This window comes from Poecilia reticulata, chromosome 1, assembly GCF_904066995.2.
Source record: "Poecilia reticulata chromosome 1, P_reticulata-male-v2, whole genome shotgun sequence".
NCBI lineage: Eukaryota > Metazoa > Chordata > Actinopteri > Cyprinodontiformes > Poeciliidae > Poecilia > Poecilia reticulata.
The window spans coordinates 12,689,624-12,711,755 of NC_088830.1; the positions used below are offsets into that span (position 1 = coordinate 12,689,624).

The 22,132-nt window shown below is 41.0% G+C and overlaps 3 protein-coding genes across 5 annotated transcripts; 2 read left to right on the plus strand and 1 right to left on the minus strand.

The window, feature by feature from the left end:
• The first annotated feature begins 2,944 nt into the window (after positions 1 to 2,944).
• Positions 2,945 to 5,037, plus strand: LOC103465267 (keratin, type I cytoskeletal 50 kDa). The gene is made up of 7 exons (XM_008409919.3): positions 2,945 to 3,453; positions 3,552 to 3,634; positions 3,723 to 3,879; positions 3,972 to 4,133; positions 4,298 to 4,423; positions 4,515 to 4,732; positions 4,830 to 5,037. The coding sequence occupies exons 1-7, from the start codon at positions 3,016 to 3,018 to the stop codon at positions 4,921 to 4,923; spliced, it is 1,278 nt and encodes a 425-aa protein (XP_008408141.1). The 5' UTR covers positions 2,945 to 3,015; the 3' UTR covers positions 4,924 to 5,037.
• Positions 5,038 to 7,976: 2,939 nt separating this feature from the next.
• On the minus strand, positions 7,977 to 10,618 carry LOC103465253 (keratin, type I cytoskeletal 50 kDa-like). Of its 2 annotated transcripts, none has more exons than XM_008409907.3 (8): positions 10,205 to 10,618; positions 9,669 to 9,751; positions 9,396 to 9,552; positions 8,840 to 9,001; positions 8,635 to 8,760; positions 8,302 to 8,522; positions 8,198 to 8,211; positions 7,977 to 8,106 (listed from the first exon to the last, which is right to left on the minus strand). In XM_008409907.3, exons 1-8 carry the CDS (start codon positions 10,553 to 10,555, stop codon positions 8,030 to 8,032), a joined length of 1,191 nt encoding a protein of 396 aa, XP_008408129.2. In that variant the 5' UTR covers positions 10,556 to 10,618; the 3' UTR covers positions 7,977 to 8,029. The 2 variants fall into 2 exon arrangements, with proteins under 2 accessions (XP_008408129.2, XP_008408121.2); XM_008409899.3 differs by having other exon boundaries at positions 8,198 to 8,214.
• Positions 10,619 to 16,148: 5,530 nt separating this feature from the next.
• Positions 16,149 to 21,454, plus strand: LOC103465225 (keratin, type I cytoskeletal 50 kDa-like). 2 transcript variants are annotated; one of them, XM_008409870.3, is made up of 9 exons: positions 16,149 to 16,370; positions 16,948 to 17,272; positions 17,403 to 17,485; positions 17,616 to 17,772; positions 18,340 to 18,501; positions 18,605 to 18,727; positions 19,360 to 19,580; positions 19,685 to 19,698; positions 19,788 to 21,454. In XM_008409870.3, exons 2-8 carry the CDS (start codon positions 16,961 to 16,963, stop codon positions 19,695 to 19,697), a joined length of 1,071 nt encoding a protein of 356 aa, XP_008408092.1. In that variant the 5' UTR covers positions 16,149 to 16,370; positions 16,948 to 16,960; the 3' UTR covers position 19,698; positions 19,788 to 21,454. The 2 variants fall into 2 exon arrangements, with proteins under 2 accessions (XP_008408092.1, XP_008408086.1); XM_008409864.2 differs by lacking the exon at positions 16,149 to 16,370 and having other exon boundaries at positions 16,496 to 17,272.
• The last annotated feature ends 678 nt before the right edge of the window (positions 21,455 to 22,132 follow it).

The following is a 22,132-nucleotide window of genomic DNA, read 5'->3' on the forward strand; positions in this document are numbered from 1 at the left end:
GTTTCTGAAGTAAATGTAGAAAGGAGGCCAAACCTCTGAACCTAACGACAAAATCAGTTGCCTCTTGTTATGAACAAGATATCTGGACGTAGATTAACTAGCTTACATTATTAGCGTCACTCAGCGTATTCAGCTTGTTTGAAAAAATCTGTGCAAAGTTCTTGGCCTTTTGCTGTCTCGCTTCCATGATTCCTGCACACCTGGGCGTGTCGCTCTGCACAGCAGCAGCTCTCTGTCGCAGGTGTAAAACCGGCATCTTAACGCTCATGATGCGTATAGAAATACCCGTTATGACATGTTATCGGATTGAATAAGTGTAACAGCTGAAAAAGGGGCACTGCGGGATCCCCTACTGTATCAAATCAACATAGGAATGATAGAAAGTTGGCCATTCTGAGGTAAAAGTAACAAACAGAAAAACAAAACAAAACCAGTCCAGGGCAGCATGGCTGACTCTGTGTTTGGGCAATGCCCCCCCAATGCTGCTGGGGGGGTTATTTTGGTGATGCCCCACCTCAACTGTGCCCCCCTTCATTCCTCTTTAAAAACTTGTTGGATATGCCTCTGCTCAGCAGTCTGAAGGAAGCATTTAATATAGATGTAAATGTTAATAATCACTGATAACCTCTAAATATTTTGAATGTGACCAACTAAATTAAGATTCACTGAAGGGTTAAAGTGAGAGGGTAACACAAATTAGTGCACATTAATATATATATTATTATTAATCTAAGCTTTCTTAGAGGAGTTCCTGTTTCTTTTTGTCTCTCTATTGTTCTGCCCTGAATAATCTCCATAGCTGAAATCCATCAACCTGTTACAGGTTACAGGAGCTTTGACTGTATTCATGTGATCAGGACCAGTTTGGTTTCCCCCTCATCGGACCCAGAACCTGCTGCACAGAGCTCTGAGATATGTTCAATATAATGAGCGCGCAGCAGCAGCTCGTTCTGCTTCTCTTCCACCTCTGTGCCACATCGATGTGCGCTGTGCTGTGAAGTCATGCAGCCGATGGAAATACGGAGACATGTTGAGGAAAGCTGTCGCCATGGAAACAAATTTAAATCCTAATGCTTCTCTGCTCCAAGATCGACACAACTGCTGAAGATTTGGTCGCAAAGTTGTCGGATATGTGTGACATCAGCACTTTTGCAGTTTTTTTATTTATTTAATTGCAAATTCGACATCACAATCAGATTGAAGTCAGGACCTTATCAGGAAATATTCATCTCTAGTCTGTACATGTTAAGAGGGGTAGAGGGACAGATTGTCAGTCCATCACAGGCTAACACAGGAGTCATGCGTGCAATGCACACACTCATGCCTCAGAACAATTCAGAGAGACTAATTAACGTGTGTTTTTGGACTGTGTGGGAAAGCTGAGCCCTCCGTGAATGCATAGGGAGTACATGCAGACTTGATGCTTTTGAATCTATCACGTCATTTCTGTTTTAAAGGTAGTAAACCAATCAACCAAACACTCTGACCAAACTTTCCCCAGAAGGAATATTCCGATCATCAACCCACTGCTTCCAGATTCAGGTCTCTCTGACATTTACCTCTCCCACAGGCAATTAAACTGGACCTTAGGCGTGAACATACATCAGTGAACTCTGTGAAGTTCTGGAACATGCTGTTTAGTTGGTCTTTGAAGCACATGTGGTGATGTCACTAGTTTTCCCCTCTGGTGTCTGTTCAAGCTCCTTTTACATCTAGTTCTGCCAATCCTTCCCAGGGATGAAAATGTCCTTTTGTTAAGTGGCGTAGTAATCAAGATATAATGTGACGAAGAGCAACTTATTATGCTGTTTTGTCTTCACTAACTGTATAACTTCAGTCTGAAACTGCCCAGAGTCCCTGACATCTGTTTCTTGTTTAGCTCTGAGGAGTCGAGTTTGGACCCTCAAAGTGATAAGTTGCAGCTTGAGGAAAGCTCTGGTTTGTGTTTTCCTGTGCTGTGTGCATGCACCGTCAGCAACAGGCATCCATCGGCTGGAGGTAATAAAAACCATAAATCACAGACGCACACAGAAAAAAATGCGCTGTTGCTAAAACTGTTTGTGTTACCAACATGACTCCAGATCTGGATTCAAACAGTTACAACTATGTAATTATTTCCAAAGGTTTTCTGTGACACAGTTTGGCTAAATCGTTGGGGGGATATTATGAAAGCCTTCAGGATGTAAAGAAGCAAACAAGCGAGAGCTTGTTCTCGTTCGGGTTATGACAGGCATGCCAGGACTTCAGTCCAAGAAAATAACAAGCAGTTAAATCCATGGTGAGCCAAGCATTGAATAAAGCCAGAGAGAGTTGCAGGAGGAGAAAACCCTTCAGGCTGCTGCAGAACAAAAGGAGACTGAAATGTAAGATGTGCACCTTATCTTAGACGATTTCAAAAGAAAGTTTTTCTGAATGCAACGTGAAAATGTATCTGACATAAGTCAAGCTCATCCATTTTCTTGTGTTTGTTCTAATCACCGTCTTGGCAACAAAACTGGTTTGGGCAGCGCTATGTGTGTTTGTCCTGCGTGTTAGCTATTGCAGAAAATCAAAGGAAATTGCTTTTACCTGACAGGGTCTTAGCAGGGCTTCCAGCCTGTCCGAGCTGAGAGCAAACACACAATAAAGGGTGTGGCTCTTTTACTCAGCCTGTTGCAGACACAAAAAGGTTAACATATAAGCATTGTTTTAATAAAATCAAACACAGTCTTATGAAATTAGTGTGTCTTGAATTAGTTTATAAAACTAATGTTCAGCTTGTAAATATTCTTTAAAAATATCCAGTTTTGTATGGTGGTGTATATAAAAAAAAAAAAAAAAAAAGTCTGAAGTTGGTGCGTGAAGGGTGGGACTCTACACCCATTTTAGATCATGTTCTTGCCATCAGTCATCCTGTGGGCTCCGCCCATGTTCGCAGTAGGGCCGTACAGCATAAAAAGGGGGCAGCAGTAGAGTTGTGCATCTCAGCCATCTCCTTCCCTCTCAAGCAGGCAGACCTCCTGAGCAGCTTCAACAATGAGCAACCTATCAAGAATCAGCATGTCCAGCGGTTACTCCGGACGCAACTTTGGTGGAAGCTTGGGTGGAGCCCAGATGCAGAGGCAGTATGCTTCCAGTGTTTATGGTGGCGCAGGTGGAAGTGGAGCGAAGATCTCCATCTCCTCTGGCGGGTTCGGGGGTGGAAACTATGGGATGGGAGGGAGTTCAGGCTTCGGCGGTGGTGCGGGCTTCGGGGCCGGCGGAGGAATGGACGTCAACGTTGGAGCCAACGAGAAAGCCACCATGCAGAACCTGAATGACCGTCTGGCCTCTTACCTGGAGAAGGTGCGCAAACTAGAGAGCGCCAACGCCGAGCTGGAGCTGAAGATCCGACAGTACATGGACAACAAGACCGGCCCCGCTTCCCGGGACTACTCTGCTTACGAGGCCACCATCGCTGAGCTGCAGGGAAAGGTACGATGCATGACTTTCTAGATCTAATTAAAACCCAATTTTCCATCCTGAATAGATCATTGGCAGTCAATACTGAGAGTTGCTTCTTCATCCTGCAGATCCAGAATGCTATTCGTGACAATGGAAGCGTCTTCTTGGCCCACGAGAATGCAAAGTTGGCAGCAGACGACTTCAGAACCAAGTAAGAACAGAAGCTTAAGCCTTGGTGTGTTCGTACAATTGGAAGAAGTCTCTGGAAGATGATGTGTGTTTTTTTTACTGCCCCACAGGTATGAAAACGAGCTAAGCATGCGTACATCAGTGGAGGCAGACATTGCTGAGTTGAAGAGAGTGCTGGATCAGCTCACATTAGCCAGATCCGACCTGGAGATGCAGATAGAGAGTCTCAGGGAAGAACTGGTCTTCCTCAAAAAGAACCATTTGGAGGTGCGTCCAGAACATGAGCAAGTCTGCATCCGCATGCTGTGTCAAAATCCACAGAAACCCGACTCAACAGAACGTGCTTTGTGATTATACAGGAAATGGAGGCTCTGAGGAAGCAGATGAGTGGCCAGATCAATGTGGAGGTGGATGCAAAGCCGCAGGTAGACCTGACCAAGATCATGGCTGACATCCGTGAGCAGTATGAAGGTGTGGCCGCCAAGAACCAGAGGGAACTCCAGTCCTGGTTCGACTCAAAGGTGAGACTTGGCTCTCTGTGAGAAGTTCAGCAGACACCAGTCTATTTGCGGTTCGGTATGTGCAGATTCTTGACTTCAAGGTGGTGATGGTCACTGAACCCAATGGTCAACAGAAGTTTGTAAGTTTGATTTGATTCGTGACTGATATTTTCCCATATCTGCAGACAGAGACGCTCAACAAAGAGATGGTGGTGAGCACAGAAACTCTGCAGACGAGCAAGACGGAGATCTCTGAGCTCAGGCGCACATTACAAGGCCTGGAAATTGAGCTACAGTCACAATACAGCATGGTAAGTTACCCTGACCTGGCTTTGCTTCTGTTCCCATGAAGCAAATGTTCTGCTTTCATTAAATGTATGTATCTTCTGCTCTCCTCATCAGAAAGCGGGTCTGGAGGGCACGTTAGCTGAAACAGAGACCCGGTACTCTATGAAGCTCCAAGGGCTCCAGATGCAGGTGACATCTCTGGAGGCACAGCTGACGCAGCTGCGTGCCGACATTGAACGACAAAGCCAGGAGTACAAGATGCTGCTCGACGTGAAGACGAGACTGGAGATGGAGATCGCAGAATACAGAAGGCTGCTGGATGGAGAGGGCAGGTTAGTAGAAAAAAAACAAACAAACAGACAATTTGATGTTTAATCAAAAATCAAACAAAAGCCTCACATTGACCTGATTGTCTCTGTGTCCTTGTAGCATTGGCAGTACAGAAACCAGCACCATGAAGAAGGTCATCGTGGTCACAGAGGAGATTAAGAATGGCAAGGTGGTTTCCTCAACCACCTCCTGATGACCTGAGACACGCAGAAAACACGAGGAGCTGCAGCTGAAGGACGCGACACCATCTGGATCAGAACTGCTTCCTTCATATAACACCAATGCAATAAAAGCCTCTATCACTCTATTCTCTCTGTGTCTTTGTAATTCTTGATAATGCCAACGAAAATATGTTTTCATGAACATATCAACAGACCGCTAGTACTTTAAAAAGGAAATTGTGCCTTGTATTTTGTCACATCTTCAGGTTTAAAGGATCAGCCTCTAATGCAAAAAAAGTAGATCAACTTGAAATTTATCTGCTTGAAAACAAAGGTGTTAGTTTACAAAAACCTCCTTCTTGAGTACCAATTTATTATGAGTTGATCTGTTCTGTGCCCTGAAGTGAAATATTTGTTTTTTTGCAGTACACCAGCATAATCACAATGGCTCACCGCAAAGCTTCCAGGCTCAATTGAATCGTATGTTGGAAGAAAAATAAAGCCTATAATCCTAAAATATTAACACATTTAAAAAGAAAGTTATTGGGTCTTTAAACACATTTATCCCTCTTCTCAAGATGATGAGGAATCTGTATAAAAACACCAGTCAGGGATGAGTTTAAAATCAACAAGGTGATAGAAAACACCAGTTTTCTTTGTTGCTTTGTCAGCGACTTTATCCTTTGAATATTTTAAAACTGACAGAAAATTATAGGAAAATATGTCTCTGTCAATTTCTGTCGATACATATTGAGTTCAGTCTCTCTCTTTGTTCTTGCTAAGATTCGGTACCAATTAATTTGCTTGTAATGTTCTGACCTTCTGCAGAGGATGCAGGAATGTTAGCCGCCCAGCTGTAGATTGATTGTAGGCAGTACTTGTGCTTTAAAGCTGCAGTATGAGATTTTTATGAAAAATGTTTTTCACATTTTTATTGAAACTGTCACTGTCATGACTCTATAACATGAGACATGCCTTCTCTCTGTGGATATGCTGCCATCTGCAGAAATACACCGCTCCTGCTCAGATCATCCATGTGTATGCGCTGCTCCCAACCTCCTCCTTGCTCTCTGCTACTCTACAATGAAGCCTGCTGTGAACGCTGAAGCTAGTTTACATAGCCACCAAAGATAGCAGATAAAATGTTGTTTCTCCACTATTAACAGAATGAGCATCTCATAAAAGAGTCGTATTGATTCCTCCTGGCTCTGCTTGGTTGTTTTTGACAGTGACGGTGTATTTCTCAGGGGAGGTCAGAAGAGCTCAATCTTTTCACAGATTATTTGACTCATATAATACTGTAACAGTGACAGTTCTAACAATAAAACCATATATTTTTTAAAATAAGTTACATACTGTAGCTTTTGGCATTCAGACATAGTGCATAAGGCTACCTGTGCTTTAGTTTTTCAAACATGACTTTTCTGAATTTAATCAAATTAATAGAACCCCACAGCGAAAGCTGAAGAAAAAAATTCTAAAATATATTTTTTTAATTATTTAAGTCACACACAGAATCACAGTTGCTCTAAATCTAATTTAGCCTATAGACAAAAAAATACAATACAACTTTAACTGCTATATTCTCGTTAGGAAGGAGATATTTATGACAAATGACAAAACACGTAAATCTGACACTCTCCCGCGGAGAATATCCAATAGGAGAGAAAATGGTAAACGAGACAAACCTTTGTTGTAACCGTGGCCATGTAACCAGCTGTGTTTTATTGCTGTATAGTTTATCTACAAGAACTAAACAGCCAAAAACGACATTTGAGACAATTCATCAAGACACAAGCACGCTGGGTTCACTCCTTGGGATTGCGTCCGATTTGTCCCGATCAGCTTTTGGCGCATCGCCGAGCTGCCAGAAACACTCAGCAGCCAAAACATTTCTATAAGACATGCGCGACCGCGCGCGCGCGCACGCTCGCACGCACGCGATGGTTTTATTCCTTCTAGAAAAAGTGCTTTTCGTAAAACTGCTTTTCTTGTTCGAGCCGCTGTGGAGTCCCAGTCCCATGATTATCAGATTTAAACAAACATAACGCTGTAAAGATTCTCTTAAAGAAATTTCTAATTGATAATCCCAGTTGTCAACCTAACCTATTATTATTAGACTTGCTTTTGCTGCCCTCTGCTGTCGCCAGGTTGTGCTAATTGTTTCTGTCTGATGTTTGGCTAACAGATGCAGTCTGTTAGGCTCCCAAACTCTCTAACTCTTTTGCCACTGAGCTAAAGCTAAAGACACACATTAGCATCTGTATTAGCGCCCAAAAGCAAAAGGTTAAGTCTGGGCAAAGCTGCTTTCACGGGAAAACGTAATGAATGTCCTTTTAGCACTGGCAATTCTTCTTTTATTGTCTTTATTTTATCCCCCTCTCTTTTCTTATTCTTCAGAAACCTCCTATAGTCAGGTGTTGAAAATTAGCAAGGCCGCTATAACACAAAAAACATTGCAACTAGTGTATAATTGTCCATAATTAAATGAATAAAATAAAATGGAAAGAATATTGTAAATTTATAGTTCTACTTCTAATTGTTTAGGGTGTCTGAGAACTGCAGGTGAAAAATTGCCTTTAAGTTAACTGGCATTTTGACAGAAATGTTATTAATATCCACTGTCCCTATAATAAATAAATACATTCAAATGATCAATTTTAATTTAAAAGTTGTTGACGTGTTTTGGGGGTTTTACTATAGAAATGTGAAGTTTTTAATGTGGTAATATTTGTGCAAGTGTGGGCTGTTGTTTTGCTAATTAGCTGTTAGGTTTTACTAAATGTGGGACAGTTTTAATTTGAGTGGTTTAGCGATCATAAAACATTGTAATATAACAATAATAATGTTCAAGAAAAAAAAACTACTGTCTGTAGTAGCATGTGTCTTTACTGAATGTTTATGGTTTTGATCATGAAAAGCTAAATACCAAGGCAAGCTCACTGGGTAGGTGTGGAAAAGGAACCAGATCTAAATAGCCTTTTCTAAAATAACTCTGATATTTTGTCCCATTTTGTATAAAAAGAAAACTTAACTGCTGTTTAAATTGCACATAAATATATATCACGAAAACACACAAGAAAAATGTAATTTGACTGCAAGATCTTTATTGAATTTTGCTTGTGCTTTTTCGTATTTTTATTCCATAGTTTTAGAAGAAGAGACCACCTTTCCATCCACAAGTGTCTCCTCCACAACGATGGTCTTTGTGACCACTGCAAAAAGACAAGCAGGATTTATGAACAAATTGACATTCTTAAAGATTAGAATTCTTAAAAGGCAAGTGTAGAAGGAAATTCATCTTACCTCGTCTGGAGCTGCTACTTGAAAAGGGGAAAAAAAATGAAATGATTACTTCATGTTTATCTAATCTCACTCATAAAGTTCTCTTTATCTTGCCCGGCTCTCACCTGATGTCCTCCCCATCAAGCAGCCTCCTGTACTCTGAAATCTCCATCTCCAGACGGGTCTTGATGTCCAGAAGAGTGCCGTACTTCTGTTCGTTTTCTTTGATGTTTTCGGTCAGACTTAACAACTGGGCCTCCAGGCCTGTGACAACTTCCTGGAGACCTGATAGCTGGTTAGCGTAGCGTCGCTGAGTCTCCAGCAGAGATGCCTCCAGAGATGATTTCTGTTGTGGAGGAAGAAAAAGTTTTTGTTTTACTTTTTCATAGTTTGGTTCAACTGCATGGGAAGGAAAACTGAATGGAGTGAAAATGTGAAAAGGAAAAGGTGAGGCCTACCATACTCAGAAGTGACTGCAGTTCAATCTGATATTTCTGCAGGATGTTCTTCTGCTCTTTAATTTCATTGCGGGATGTCTGAAGATTGGTTGTTTGTTCTACTACATCCTTCTCCACCACTAAAGTCTGAACAGAAACAAATCAAATGTTGTTGGAGTCCAGTGAAGCTCTGTTGGACTGTAAGGACTGCAGCTTTGTGTCTCACCTTGTTCTGGTACCACAGCTCAAGATCCTTGCGGTTCTTGCCGATAAGAGCCTCATAGTGCTCCCTGATCTCCGTCATGATCTGGTTCAGGTCAACTTGAGAACCAGCGTCCACCTCCACGTTAACCTGGCCGCTCATCTGCTTCCTCAGCTGAGCCAAGTCCTGCAGGATATTACGAGTTAAATAATCTTACAGGAAAAGAACAACATATGGGAATGTGAAGAGAGCAAAGGGCAGACGCAGGAAAAGTAAAAATGCCGCCAGGTCTTTCCTTTAAATGCAACCTAAAGTAATATTTCATTTGTTTTATCTGGGGCGAGGAAAAAGTAATGTGTTTTATCTTTAGCACACAACAGAAATATGAGTCAAAGTAAGGTTACTAGTAAAGCAAATAGCTGCGGATAGATGATTTACAACCAGCGTTAATTAATCAAAGTCGGATCAGTCCAGCTTCTGTTCAGGCCTGGTGTGGACAGACATGTTGACTTATCAGGCCCCCCAAAGTTGTCGAACTTGTTTCCTTGTCACAGGCTGTCGGTTTTCTCTGCAGCTTTACCTCCTCGTGGTTCCTCTTCAGCATGATGAGCTCCTCCTTCATACACTCTAGCTGAGATTCCAGGTCCGTTTTGCACAAAGTGAGATCATCCATGACTCTCTTCAGTCCAGTGATGTCGCCCTCTACAGCCTGCCTCATGCTCAGCTCGGTCTCATATCTGATAAGGAAGGGCAGAACAGGTCAGAGAGGCTTCGGGCAGTAGAGGTTCTCTGTAGGGCATGAGTGAAATGTCACAGCAGCAGATGAGAGTAAACGCTTAGAGAAAACACTCACTTCATTTTAAAGTCGTCAGTAGCCAGTTTTGAATTGTCGATCTCCAAGTAGATCCTTGCGTTGACCATGGTGGCTTCTCGGATCTGAGGATGAAAAAAAAATAAAAAAATAAATCAGGCCTGCTGTTCAATAAAAGTGAGCGTATCTCATTTTATTTTATTTTTTTGTTAGTGTTACCTGATGACAAAGAGTAGAAAGAATACTATGCTTCATCCACAAATATAGTTTGATTATATTGACTTAACTTTTAAAATGAAGTTCATTAAATTTTAGGACTTAATTAATGATTAAAATTAGCCGTTAAACAAGGATTGACAAATGAGTCACTGTGAAAATCAATCCTCCAGTGAGGCCTGAATTTGTTACGATAGTAGTTAAAATTTCTCAACCGAACACTTTGAAAAACATCTAACAATGTCAAAATATGGCGCCTTCACAGACACAGCATGTGGAAAGATTCCTCATCAGACACATAACATTACGTTGGTTACGTCGGACCAAAAAGGGTTGCAGCCTTCTGGGTGTTTTCTTCTTACCTTGTTCTGCAGATCTTCGATGGTGGCCATGTAGGCACTGTAATCATGGCTGATCACAGTTTTGCTTGAGTACCACTCTGCGATCTGCTTTTCCAGCCGTTCGTTCTCCTTCTCCAGCTTGTGCACCTTCTCCAGGTAGGAGGCCAGACGGTCGTTCAGGTTCTGAAGCGTGGCCTTCTCGTTGGCATCAACGTGGAGATCGAGATCCTTCATGTTGATGGCTCCTGAACGGGACAAGTAGTCAATCTGGCCTACGGAGATGCGGGTGCCAGAACCCCCTGCTCCGCCGTAGACGCTCATGGTCTTCTGACCGGTGGACATCTGGCCGAAGGATCTGGTGGAGAGAGCCATCTTGGAAAGTTTGGATCTGAACCAGCAAGAACAACTGGAGATGATCTGCAGTGCAAAACACCACCGGGACGCCCTGGTTATATAGCAAAGTGGGAAGGGCCTGGAGCTTCAGATGAAAGGAGGAATGCATTTGGCAGATTACCCCACACTCTTCTGTCTAATCCCTTCTTTGCCATGGGTGTGGCGATCACAGGGTAGGGGTTCATTTGTCCGCCATCAAGTCAAACTCGTAAATCCACTTGTTCTTGTTCCTAAGGGCATGTTTGCTTTTTGCATCAATGGCAAACTCGAGTCACTGCTTTACAATAAATATATTAAACTTATTTCGGTCGTACAGCTGCTCGGATAGTGACAGAATTGACAGATGCCAGCGACAGTTTCACCTCTGTGCAAAGTGGACCCAGAGGTGGAGGACGTGGCAGCTGCGGTTATTTTGGACACACAGGCTTTGAGAAACATCTTTAAGAAAATGTTTAGAACTAAACCAAAATCTAATCTGGTGACAACAGAATAAAACGCCGCTTTCAAGTTGCTCATCAGCAGTAATATTCTCACCAGCCACCACTTTTTGCTTCCACTACTTGTTATCGAAAGATAACACACAAGCTTTAGCAATAAAAAAGTTCAACATAAATTTCATTGTGTGTGTGTGAACAGCTTAGACTGCAGATGTTCACATTTATATGAAAGGTGATTGTAGAGACTATTAACACATTTTGAGGTGACACAGTTATAGACTTAAAGTATAGCAACATTTTTGACTAAACGGACGAAATGAAACCTTTCGAAAATGGAAATCTTTTAATACTGATAAAAAATACTGGTTTTTGAAAAAGAAGTACAAATATCCAGCAGCTCTTACTCACCTACACCTGGCTGAAAACCAGTTTTCACTGCAACAACTGCTGCACTCGCTATCGTCAGTGTGTTAGTTTGCTGTTGTTAAGTGACATTTGCTCAAGAATTTCAAAAAGTTTTCTTCAGGGCAATATGTGCCTGTGATCTTTGCAGTAATTATTGTTGGCTGCAAAATATTTCTTCATAAGCAAAGTGGAGGTATTTCTCTCAGCGCATCCTCTTTGTGTGAAAGTATTTTCGTCAGTACGTCCTGTTTGTGTTCGCAAACGGTAAAAGGGTTTGTGAAAGTATTTTCACTTATCAAAATAACAATCTGTTTTTAGTTGGGATAAATGTACGATTTAGATTAATTTAAAGCTGTAGGTCAATCCACACAGCCAATGGGCGCTTACAAAAACTCCTTGATGAGGTGAAGTTATTATTTATTCCGTTAATCATTTAAAGATGTAATCATTAGGAGAAGAGGCTTTAAACTCTCTTGGTAAATCATTTGAGTTCTGAACATTTTTAAATTGTAAGAACTTAGTGAAGTCGTCGAAACAGTCAGGAAATCCATCTCCGCATTCACGTGCTGACATAAAACGATCCAGATCCATGAATCGCTCGGTTTTATTGTCGTTTCCTCTCTGTATCTACAGTATTCAACTTTTCACCACCAGATTTAAAAAGCCTCTAAACCAACAGTGTATTTTATTTATATGTTTTTATGAGCTTATTCTCATTGTAGCTGCTATTTTTGCGATGCCTGTGATGTTTTTTTTTCTTTTTTTGCTCAGCATATCGTTACAATGCTTAGTTGCCTTTCACTGTACACATGTCAGAAGCTGTTTGTTCAGCCGTCAAACTGATAAGCAGGGTGAGGCCAGATACGGTGATGAGTGAAGGCTTTATTTGGGCTTAAGGAATGCTGGTCAGGTAGTTTCTTCTTGTGTAACTGTGATACAAAATGTATCAAACTCAAAACATAAAAAAATAATAATAATTACCTTCTGTGTTTCTGTAGTTTTTAAGATCTGGGATTAAGTTTAAATTAAAGGATTGCAAATTTTCTTTGACTTTCCTTTTACATAAAAAGATGATGATCAAAACAGGAGATGTGCCATTAATCTCCCAAATGACTGTTGTTATAAGTGGAGCTGATTCCTCATGATTGAATTATACCATCTAAATATGGATTTAAACTGATAACACCTTACAACCTATGAATTCATGTTTGGTTTTGTTTTTGAACTGATAAGGTATGCATTCTCACACTCACCTCTCCATGAGCGCTTCTCAATAATCCAAGTGATGTGGAAATTTGATCAGCAGGAGGGACTCGTAGCACAACTTTCTCCTTTTTATCCGTTATTTTAAACGTATTGTATTCCACGCTCAACTTAGCTAAGGCTGTTATTTTTGCACAGATAAGTAAGAATGTAGTTCGTTAAAGTACCCTGACACCCTGGAGTGCTACTGCAGATTCCCCACCAGATAAGTAAAATTCATATTTGCACTAAGGGACTTGTTAGGTGTTGCACAAACCTTTCATGTAAGCACTTCTCTCTATAGTGACTACTCTGAAACAGAGCCGGGCCGGGCCGGGCTGGGTTGTTGAAGTAGAGCCGGTGGAAAAGGGGCATTAGTGGCGATGGCAGAATCCAAAACAATGAGATGATCTCTCCAAGCAGAAAAAGGCCAAAAGGGCAACAGAAAGACATCAATTTCATCCTTTTGGATTTATCTGAATACACATTGCTCTGAAAAAAAATCAGATTTTTTTACTTTTTATTTTTAACTGTATTTGTGATTTAGAAGCACAATTAAAGAAAAATAGGCTTGAGTTGCTTTAATCTTTATTTTATAAATATGCCATAAATAAGATAAAAAAAAGTCAACACAATCCATGCAATAAACTGTTTTTCCTCATTCTACCAGTCTCTAGAGGGAGAATAGCATAATTCATTCATAACATCAAGGAGAGGTATCTGATAACTCCACCTGTAAACAGGTTTTATATGTTGCATATTTGCAGCACAATCCTCTGTGGCTCCCGAGGCTGTTGGTATTTTTTTGAGCATTTAAGTGCCGCAGCATTTTGTAACTTAGAAGCCAGGAGAATTTTTTAAACAAACAAGTTGAAAGAAAATACGGTTGCTATGAGACGAGCTTGTCAAGGTGATCAGGTCAACTAACTGAAGTGACCCCGAGACTTTAGAAAGAGGAGGGAGTGACTGCAAAACCCGGTTTCAGTGCCAATGTTTACTAAAGAGAACGAGTTTCTGAGGTGCTTTCAACATCAGTCAGGAAAACTCTTTGCTGGCTGTTAGATAATGTTGATATTTTCTTATTTATTATTCATTTAGGTTCAATAAACTCTTAGAGAATGAATGGAGAAATATAAGACAAATCCAAACCAATTTGAGTCAGAGAGGAAAGGGATCACGTTTGTTTCTCCAACAGATTCTCACAAATCTTTGTTCACAAATAAGGATTTCTGATATCATTCCTAGGTTTAGATTTTCATCGTGTAACAGCGTATCTCTGTAAAACCTATGAATGTGAAAACTGATTTCATCATTTTCCATATCTGGATAATCGTGGGACAATTAAAGTTAAAAATGTAGAAAATCTAAGTTTCCTTGCCAGTATTCTGTTATATAAAAGACAAAAGCCTGAGCATATTTGCATGACAACTTTTACTCGTTGGCAGCCTAACACGTGTTTTTATCTAACTCCTTCTGGTTTTTTAGTTACTATCAGATATATAAACTCTTAAAAAATCATAAAGGACAATTTTACAGGTTTTGGTCTTTTAATCTTCTCACTTTTGTTTTTAAAACTGGACCCAGTATCGGTGATCACAACTTGGATAATCCAGTTAAAATTTTTAATCAAGTTTTTTTTTCTAATGAATATTCCTTTACCATATTGCTGAAACGAGAACTTCAGCAACGTGATGTTCCATCATTTTTGGGAGCTGGTGGGCGAAACAGATTATAAAACCCATATTTATAAAAAATAAAAAAAATCAGATGAATTATGTGACATTTGGAAAAGAAAAAATGTAGCCACAATGAAAATAGCTTAAACAGTCTCTAATGATCAGACACCAATTTATAAGTGGAGATCAAACATTCTTCAAGCTGTTATTTGTGGCTTCAGCCTGTTCAGTTTGGTTGCTGGCAAAAGCAACACAGCCAAATATCCTGGCTATGCTGTGGAAAAGCAGTTTTAGAAACGGAAAAACCACAAGTAAATCTCCGGCTTCAGAGCAAAGTGGCCCCTTTGTAATTTATTTTGTGTGAAGAAGAATTTCAATTCAGTAGTTAAAAGGAAGCTGGGGAGAGAAACAAATGCTGCAGCATTTGGTTAGCTGAAGAAATTCATGGGGACAAGGACAATGACCCTGCATGCGCTTTTACAAGAAGGTTTTTTGTGCAGTTTCAGGAACTGACGGTCTGACGACACAACCCACCCCCCGCTGCTCCACTGTCTGACCATGACATCTGCCGCTCTCCTCCTGAGCAGCTAGGATGAACTTGTGACCTACAGCAATAAATTATTTTTCACAATCTGTGAGTTGGTATAGCCAATCATAATAATAATTAAAAAAAATCAAACCCTATCTTTTGGTGTAGAGTATTTTCACATTATTTTACATTTACATTTATGAAAAGTTAATAGCAATGGACCCAGCGCTGAGCCCTGCGGTACACCCTACTTGATTTACATTAAAGATTTATTATTAACATGAACGACCTGAAATAAAATAATCTAAAACAGCCTAAAATGCCCATTTGATACCTACCGTGTGTAAAAGAGCAATGTGGTCAACAGTTTGAAATGCAGATCTGAAGTGTGACTGGCCAATTTAACGTCCTTAGTCTTCAATATCCTTGTTAAACATTAATTTTTAAAACCTAACAAAGTTGTTTCTTTGTGGATTATTGTGCGATCTTCACACGTCAGGAAATAGCTCTGCTTAAATTAGCTGATTTGAACAGTCAGAAGGATGTTGAATTTGTCTTCTCACTGCAAACAGTGAACAGGAAACAAGTAAAAAAAAAATCTCCAAAGCTCACATGCGGTGCAGCAAAGAGCCACTGTAAAAATCTGTAAAAATCAGTACATGAAATCAACCCAATAACCTGTTTGTGGGGCTTAAAAGTGATCAGCCTCATTCTGTTCTCCCATCAAAAAATGCTACTACAACTGTAGAACCATTTACTTCGGTCAGATGAGAACGATAATTTGATTTTCATCAACAAACTCCCCTGGTGCGTCTGGTGTGTAGCAGAAAGTGAATATGCACTGTTACTCTAAGCATAGTGTAGGAGTTGTGTAGCTACATGTGGGCCATTTCTTCCTCCTGTGAAACTTTGGTGAAAAGTCATGATTTTTTGGAATGCTATGACATTTTAGATTGAAAACAAACTTGGACAAAAATATGAAAATTTGCGATAATTCAGCAGGACAGTGAGCCTAAAGATGGTCAATTCCACACAGAAATGGTTTGACAGACATAAAATTAATGGTCATCTCAGATTTGACCCAAGTCTCCCCTTTTCCACCGACTCGGCTCGGCTCTACTCGACTCGCTTTACCAGCTTTTCCACCGGCTGTTTTTCGGGACTGGCCCTGCTTAGTACCCTGCTTCGGAGCAGCTATGGTAGCACTGATAATAAGAACAGGTGACTGATTGGCTGTGGGCGTGGTCAGAAGCAGCACCAAGAAAAACAGGCTTCAAACTCGCTGCAATATGGAAGTGATGGAAGATACAAACAAGCGGTGAACTAAAAGATGCCGGCTTTTCTTTGCTTCCGATTTCGATATTCAGCGGCAGCTCGATGGAGCCGTGAGGAATGAGTAATTTTTGTCAACCTAGCGGACAGAATGGAAAGCCTCGTTAGCCCGACGCAGCCCCACGGTGAACACCGACTCAGACACAGCTATCCCGCTGCTTCTCTCCAGCCAGGTGAGCAGTTTGGAGATATATCTGTCTCCTTTTTACTATATTTAAGGTTGCCTAAAATGCCTGAATTACAATCACAGGCTATAAAACAATACAATAGCTCAGCTCTCTCTGAATCTTTTGTCTCAGAAAAACAGCAGCTAGTTAGGCAGCATAAGTGATGAAGCACATGGCGCCTGGAGGCTGAGCATATACCCACCGCCCACCGCCAGGTGGCGGCACCGTGCTACAGAGCCGAGTCGAGCCGGTGGAAACGAGGTCACTTCGAAATAGAGCCGAGCCAAATACACAAAGCATGATGTCTTTCCACCTTTTCATTAAGAAACCAGACAAAATGTGGATCCACAAGTTTGACTTGAAAAGATAGGAATCAGCTCCCCTACTATTGTTGATGAAAACTTTGCATAGCAAAGTGTACAGTATGATCTGTGAGCAGCATTCCTCGTTTCACCTGAATGTCCAGGCCCTTCCCACTTTGCCATATAACCAGGGCGTCCCGGTGGTGTTTTGCACTGCAGATCATCTCCAGTTGTTTTTGCTGGTTCAGATCCAAACTCTCCAAGATGTCTCTCTCCTCCAGATCCTTTGGCCAGATGTCCACTGGTCGGAAGACCATGAGCGTCTACGGCGGAGCAGGGGGTTCTGGCACCCGCATCTCCGTAGGCCAGATTGACTACTTGACCGGTTCAGGAGCCAATAATCTCGATCCCCACGTTGATGCCAACGAGAAGGCCACGCTTCAGAACCTGAACGATCGTCTGGCCTCCTACCTGGAGAAGGTGCACAAGCTGGAGAAGGAGAACGAACGGCTGGAAAAGCAGATCGCAGAGTGGTACTCAAGCAACACTGTGATCAGCCATGATTACAGTGCCTACATGGCCACCATCGAAGATCTGCAGAACAAGGTAAGAAGAAAACACCCAGAACGTTGCAACCCCTGTTAGTCTGAAATTTACAAGCTTCGGAGTATAACTCTGTCAAATTGTAAAAGAAAAAGAGGTGTATTTTACCCTGATGTTTCTTTTTCATCCTCAGATCCGAGATGCCACCACACTCAGCACTGAGATCGACTTGGAAATTAATAATTCAAAACTGGCTGCTGACAACTTTAAAATGAAGTGAGTGTTTTCTCTAAGTGTTTACTTTCATCTTCTGTTGTAACATTTTGCTCATGCATCACAATCAGAAAACCTCTGCTCGTAAGTATGTCCCGAAACCTCTCTGACCTGTTCTGCCCTTCCTTATCAGATCTGAGACCGAGCTGAGCATGAGGCAGGCTGTAGAGGGCGACATCACTGGACTGAAGAGAGTCATGGATGATCTCACTCTGGAGAAATTGCATCTGGAGACTCTGTGCGAGTCTCTGAAGGAGGAGCTCATCATGTTGAAGAGGGACCATGAGGAGGTAAGGCTGCAGTGAAAATGACATCCCTTGCAGAGCAGCTTTAAGGTTTACTGATGTGTCAGCGTGTCATTGTGTCCATGTTTGTGTCCGACACCCATAAAATCAGTAGGATGGCTCATTTCCAGGCCTCTGCGAAACCCGATGGCTTGATTTATTGATGAGGTCATTGAACCTTTTGATTTGGGTGTTCTTCATCTAGAAGTTACATGATTTAGACTCTGAAGGAGAGTTTTGGACTTCTGGTCTACACCATGTTTAAAGACAACAGAAAAAAAAAACTGAGAAGTATTTTAGTTCATTTGTGTTAAATTACTTGAGTTCTCAATTATCCATCATCTCAGCAGCAGCTATTTACTGAAGGAAAATGTTGTTTCACTCTAAGTTCTCTCTTCATGGTGTGCCAACCCAATCGTACATAATTTATACCCCTGATAAAAGAGAGGAAACATTTTCTTAGATTTCAGTTTAAATCAGCCGCTCTGCTGCATTTGGCTTCACCCCTCTCCTCACATTTAATTCTTGTCTTCTTCCATTTACTCAACCCCGTTATTTGTTGAACACCTGCAGGAAATCTCTCTGCTGGGGGAGCAGATAGGCGACCAGGTTAACGTGGAGGTCGACGTTCCTTCTCCAGCAGATCTGAGCCAGACCATGACGGAGCTCAGGGAGCACTACGAGGCTCTCATCGCCAAGAACAGCAAAGACGTTGAGATGTGGTACCAGAACAAGGCGAGACATAAAAAAAAAAAAAAAATCACATATTCAACACAGCAAGAACTAATCGAGAGGCGTCTGGAGTGGTAATAATAGTTAATGTTGTCTTTCTGCCCAGATGACATTGGAGGGGAAGGTTGTAGAACAACCAACCAGCCTGGAGGGATTCCGCTTGGAGATGAAAGACCTGAAGGCCATCGTGCAGAGGCTTCAGATTGACCTGCAGTCCAGTTTCCGTGTGGTACGTCCTACTGCTAACCGAGACATTTACGTGTCCCATATTGGTCCATGGAGGTAGAAAAACTGACATCCAGCATCATTTTATGGTTTCCTTTATATGACCAAGTTTGTCCCCTTTACGTCACAAATTACTTTTACATGTAACTGAAGTTAATGCATTTAATTTTCCAAGAAAAATGCCAACTTTTTGTTCTAAAATCCTACTAGGAGATTTAACTTTGAATACAAAGTAGAGATAATCTGCTTTTCAGCTGAAAAATGTAATAGATACATTTGCTCTATTTATTTTATTTACTATTTTTTTTATTTTACAAAAACCTAATCAGTACAGTTTGAGAATTGTACATTTTGCCACATAGTGATGCAGTTGTTGGCTGGTACATGCTGTTTGATGTTGTTTTTAGCAGCTACATTTGGAAACGTTTGCATGCAGTAATGTCAACTCATTCTAAACAGGACATACAGAATCCAACATCTTTACACAATAAATAAAACTTGCACAGTTCTTTTGACAAACCAAGCTGATGCAAGTTTTTGTGAGGGAATGTTGTGTTTCACTGTTACCAGAAGATGATAAATCATTTACCAAGACACAACTTAACGTATCTGTTCATTATCCATCCTTTCCATCAGAAATTATCTCTGGAAGAATCTCTGCAAGAGACTCAGCAAGGCTACGCTGCCCAGCTGGCAGGTTTGCAGGTTGTGGTCACGGACCTGGAAGCTCAAATTTCAGAAGTTAATGCTGCGATAGAGGAGAAGAGACAGATGTACGACACTCTTCTGGACCTCACAACCCGTCTGGAGGCAGAGATTGTAGAGTACAGGAGGCTACTCGATGGGGAGGACGACAGGTGAGAGCTAGGAAGATGCATGTACACTAATATTACAAATAATGAACATAAAGTAAAACATTTTACAAAACGTAAGCTAATGTTTTCTTTTTATTCTCCAACAGCGGCTCTAAATAAGGTAAGAGATTTTTTCCTTTCACTATTTTTAAATGATCGTTTTGCAGAATATAAAGTATCAATAAATCTCGTTTCGTCACTTTTTTGCAGTGAAAACGGTGGATAGAAAAGAGGTTGACTCCTCCAAGAGCGCTGATGCGGATCAGATAAAGTAAAAAGAAATGGAAAAACCGCAAAATGCAACAAAGATGCTGCAGCTCACAAATTCATGTGTATTTGTCAAACACAAAACAGGATTGTTTCCCCTATTATGCTCATTCACGTCTCTGTCTTTACAAATAAAAATCTATCTCACAGTACCACAACTAATCTGAACCAGACTGAGCGCGGTGAACCAGTCCAGTATTGTTTGTTCATATTAATATGCACTCATTGAAATTAATGGACTCAAACATTAAGGATGGAATAAGTAGAGAGGGATCATTTAAATGTATATAAAATATAATTATAGTCTGCAGAGTTCTGTTGAAATATGTATTCACATCTTTTTATTTGATGCCGTCTACATCAAATAAAAAGATGCAGGTTTCTCAATGTAACCTGCAGTCAGGCAGACATTTCATCATATTCATTAGTTTACGAATTCATGCATTCATGACAAAAGTATTTGCTCCTCTGCCTTCATCTACAGTGTCTGTAAAAAATATTCTCTCTCTTGGGCGTTTTATCCCTCTGTTGCTTCTACAAATCAATCATAATCAACAAAATTGAATGTTTTCGACTAAAACAAACAAAAAAAAAACTGTCAAACTGAAAACTGATTTTTCTACAAATTAAAATGTTCAATAAAAGTAACTGCATGAATACTTACCTCCTTCAAGTCACTGTGGTCTGTGTGGACAGGTCTCAGTCGGGCTTCCTTCCAAAACTCTTCAAACTCTGTCAGGTTTCTTGGGGATCGGCTGTGAACAGCCCTTTTCAGGTTTCGCCACATAATCTCTGTCAGATTGAGCTGCACTTATTTCACCCGATGACAGCGACCACTCTCCTCTGTCATATTGCCGGTGTGTGACCGGTCCACTCTTCCATGTTTCCAGCTCTGACCCAGACCACAGGTGATTTCCATCTCCATCTGACACATGGTCAATCGTCAGTGTGACTCGCCTCAGATAGCAAATCCTCCAGGCCAACCAAACCCATTCTCTTCCAGCAGAGGGTCCCAGAGCTCCACCAGTCTGTCAGCTCTCTTGTGACGTTACAATTCCTGAAAGGTTCTTGGAGGACTTGGGCCCTGCTGGAAGTTTTCTTCTGCAATATTCTTTAGTTTTCAACCGTGCACCGTCCGTCTCTGTTGTTGTGTTCTTGAACAAGACGCCTGCCGGTGGTGCTCAGAGGCCGAGGGCGCGGTACAGCAGCCTCGCTTCCGTCAGACAGGCCCAGGGCAGCTTTGGCTACAGTCCAGTAGTTTTCCAGCAGTGTGTGAATCAGTGTGTGAATGGGAATGACTGATGTCATCTTAGTGTCCTAATAAAGTGATATATGTTGGCCTGCCATGATAACAAATTCTGCTGGATGATAAATTGTTCAAAAAGTTATTGCGATAAACAATAACATTGTTTTTTGAGAACATTTTTAAAAAATATAATGGTAATTGCATAATAATACAAGAAAACATTCTTAGACCAATAAACTTTAAATTCTAATGAACATTTAACACTGGAACTGGAAGACACTTTAAATATCCAAAATAAATAAACAAAACAAAAAAATAATTTTGAACTCTTTGTAAACAAAATTGTTTTTCAAAAAAGGGATAGTTGAGATAGTTGGTTTTAATTTATTGTGTGATAAATTGATTTATTGATTATCGTGACAGGCCTAGATATATGTGTAATTCCATCCACTGATACATCTGGACAAATCGACAGTGATGTTCCTGGAGTCATTGGGTGTTTCGGATCTTTCAGCATCACACTCTCTCCTTGGTGACCCAGCCAGCAATGATGATCAGTCCCCAGCTTGTCTCCAGATGGCTAACCAGCTACATGGACTCCACGGTTCTCCTCTCTTGGGTCCAGGTGCGGAGCTATGGGGCCCGTGTTGGATGGGGGCCCGGGTCTGGGGTTGCCAGGGAGGGAGGAATGGTTTCAAGTCGCTTTAATGTCTGATTATAGACGGAGAAAGTGCGCCCTCGCCTGTTCAGAAAGGTGTATGTAATGTTAAAATGACTGTTCCTTAATGGAATATATAGTAGTCAGTATCAGTGACTGTTTCACTAACGGATTAGCAAATGTGCTTCCTGGGTAAAAATGAAACGAGAAGCACAGATTCCTTGGATCAACCAGTATTTTTTTATTGTAGGTTCATATAACCACAGACAACTGTAGTCATAGATACATCTTCTGTCATGCAGGTTGTGTTAGAAAAATATGATGTTTGAGAAGCTGGATATTCTCGCGACTGACTTTCAATAAATGAATGTGATTTTTAAAATT

Excerpts from the sequence above, each read along its gene's own strand:
- LOC103465267 (XM_008409919.3), top strand. The coding sequence starts at position 3,016 with ATGAGCAACCTATCAAGAATCAGCATGTCCAGCGGTTACTCCGGACGC. Across the intron at positions 3,454-3,551 it reads TCGCTGAGCTGCAGGGAAAG|ATCCAGAATGCTATTCGTGA; the intron begins GTACGATGCATG and ends TTCATCCTGCAG. Across the intron at positions 4,134-4,297 it reads AGTCCTGGTTCGACTCAAAG|ACAGAGACGCTCAACAAAGA; the intron begins GTGAGACTTGGC and ends CCATATCTGCAG.
- LOC103465225 (XM_008409864.2), top strand. The coding sequence starts at position 16,823 with ATGTCCAGGCCCTTCCCACTTTGCCATATAACCAGGGCGTCCCGGTGG. Across the intron at positions 17,486-17,615 it reads GCTGACAACTTTAAAATGAA|ATCTGAGACCGAGCTGAGCA; the intron begins GTGAGTGTTTTC and ends CTTCCTTATCAG. Across the intron at positions 17,773-18,339 it reads TGAAGAGGGACCATGAGGAG|GAAATCTCTCTGCTGGGGGA; the intron begins GTAAGGCTGCAG and ends GAACACCTGCAG.
- LOC103465253 (XM_008409899.3), bottom strand. The coding sequence starts at position 10,555 with ATGGCTCTCTCCACCAGATCCTTCGGCCAGATGTCCACCGGTCAGAAG. Across the intron at positions 9,553-9,668 it reads ACTGACGACTTTAAAATGAA|ATATGAGACCGAGCTGAGCA; the intron begins GTGAGTGTTTTC and ends CTTCCTTATCAG. Across the intron at positions 8,761-8,839 it reads AGCTGTGGTACCAGAACAAG|ACTTTAGTGGTGGAGAAGGA; the intron begins GTGAGACACAAA and ends GTTTCTGTTCAG.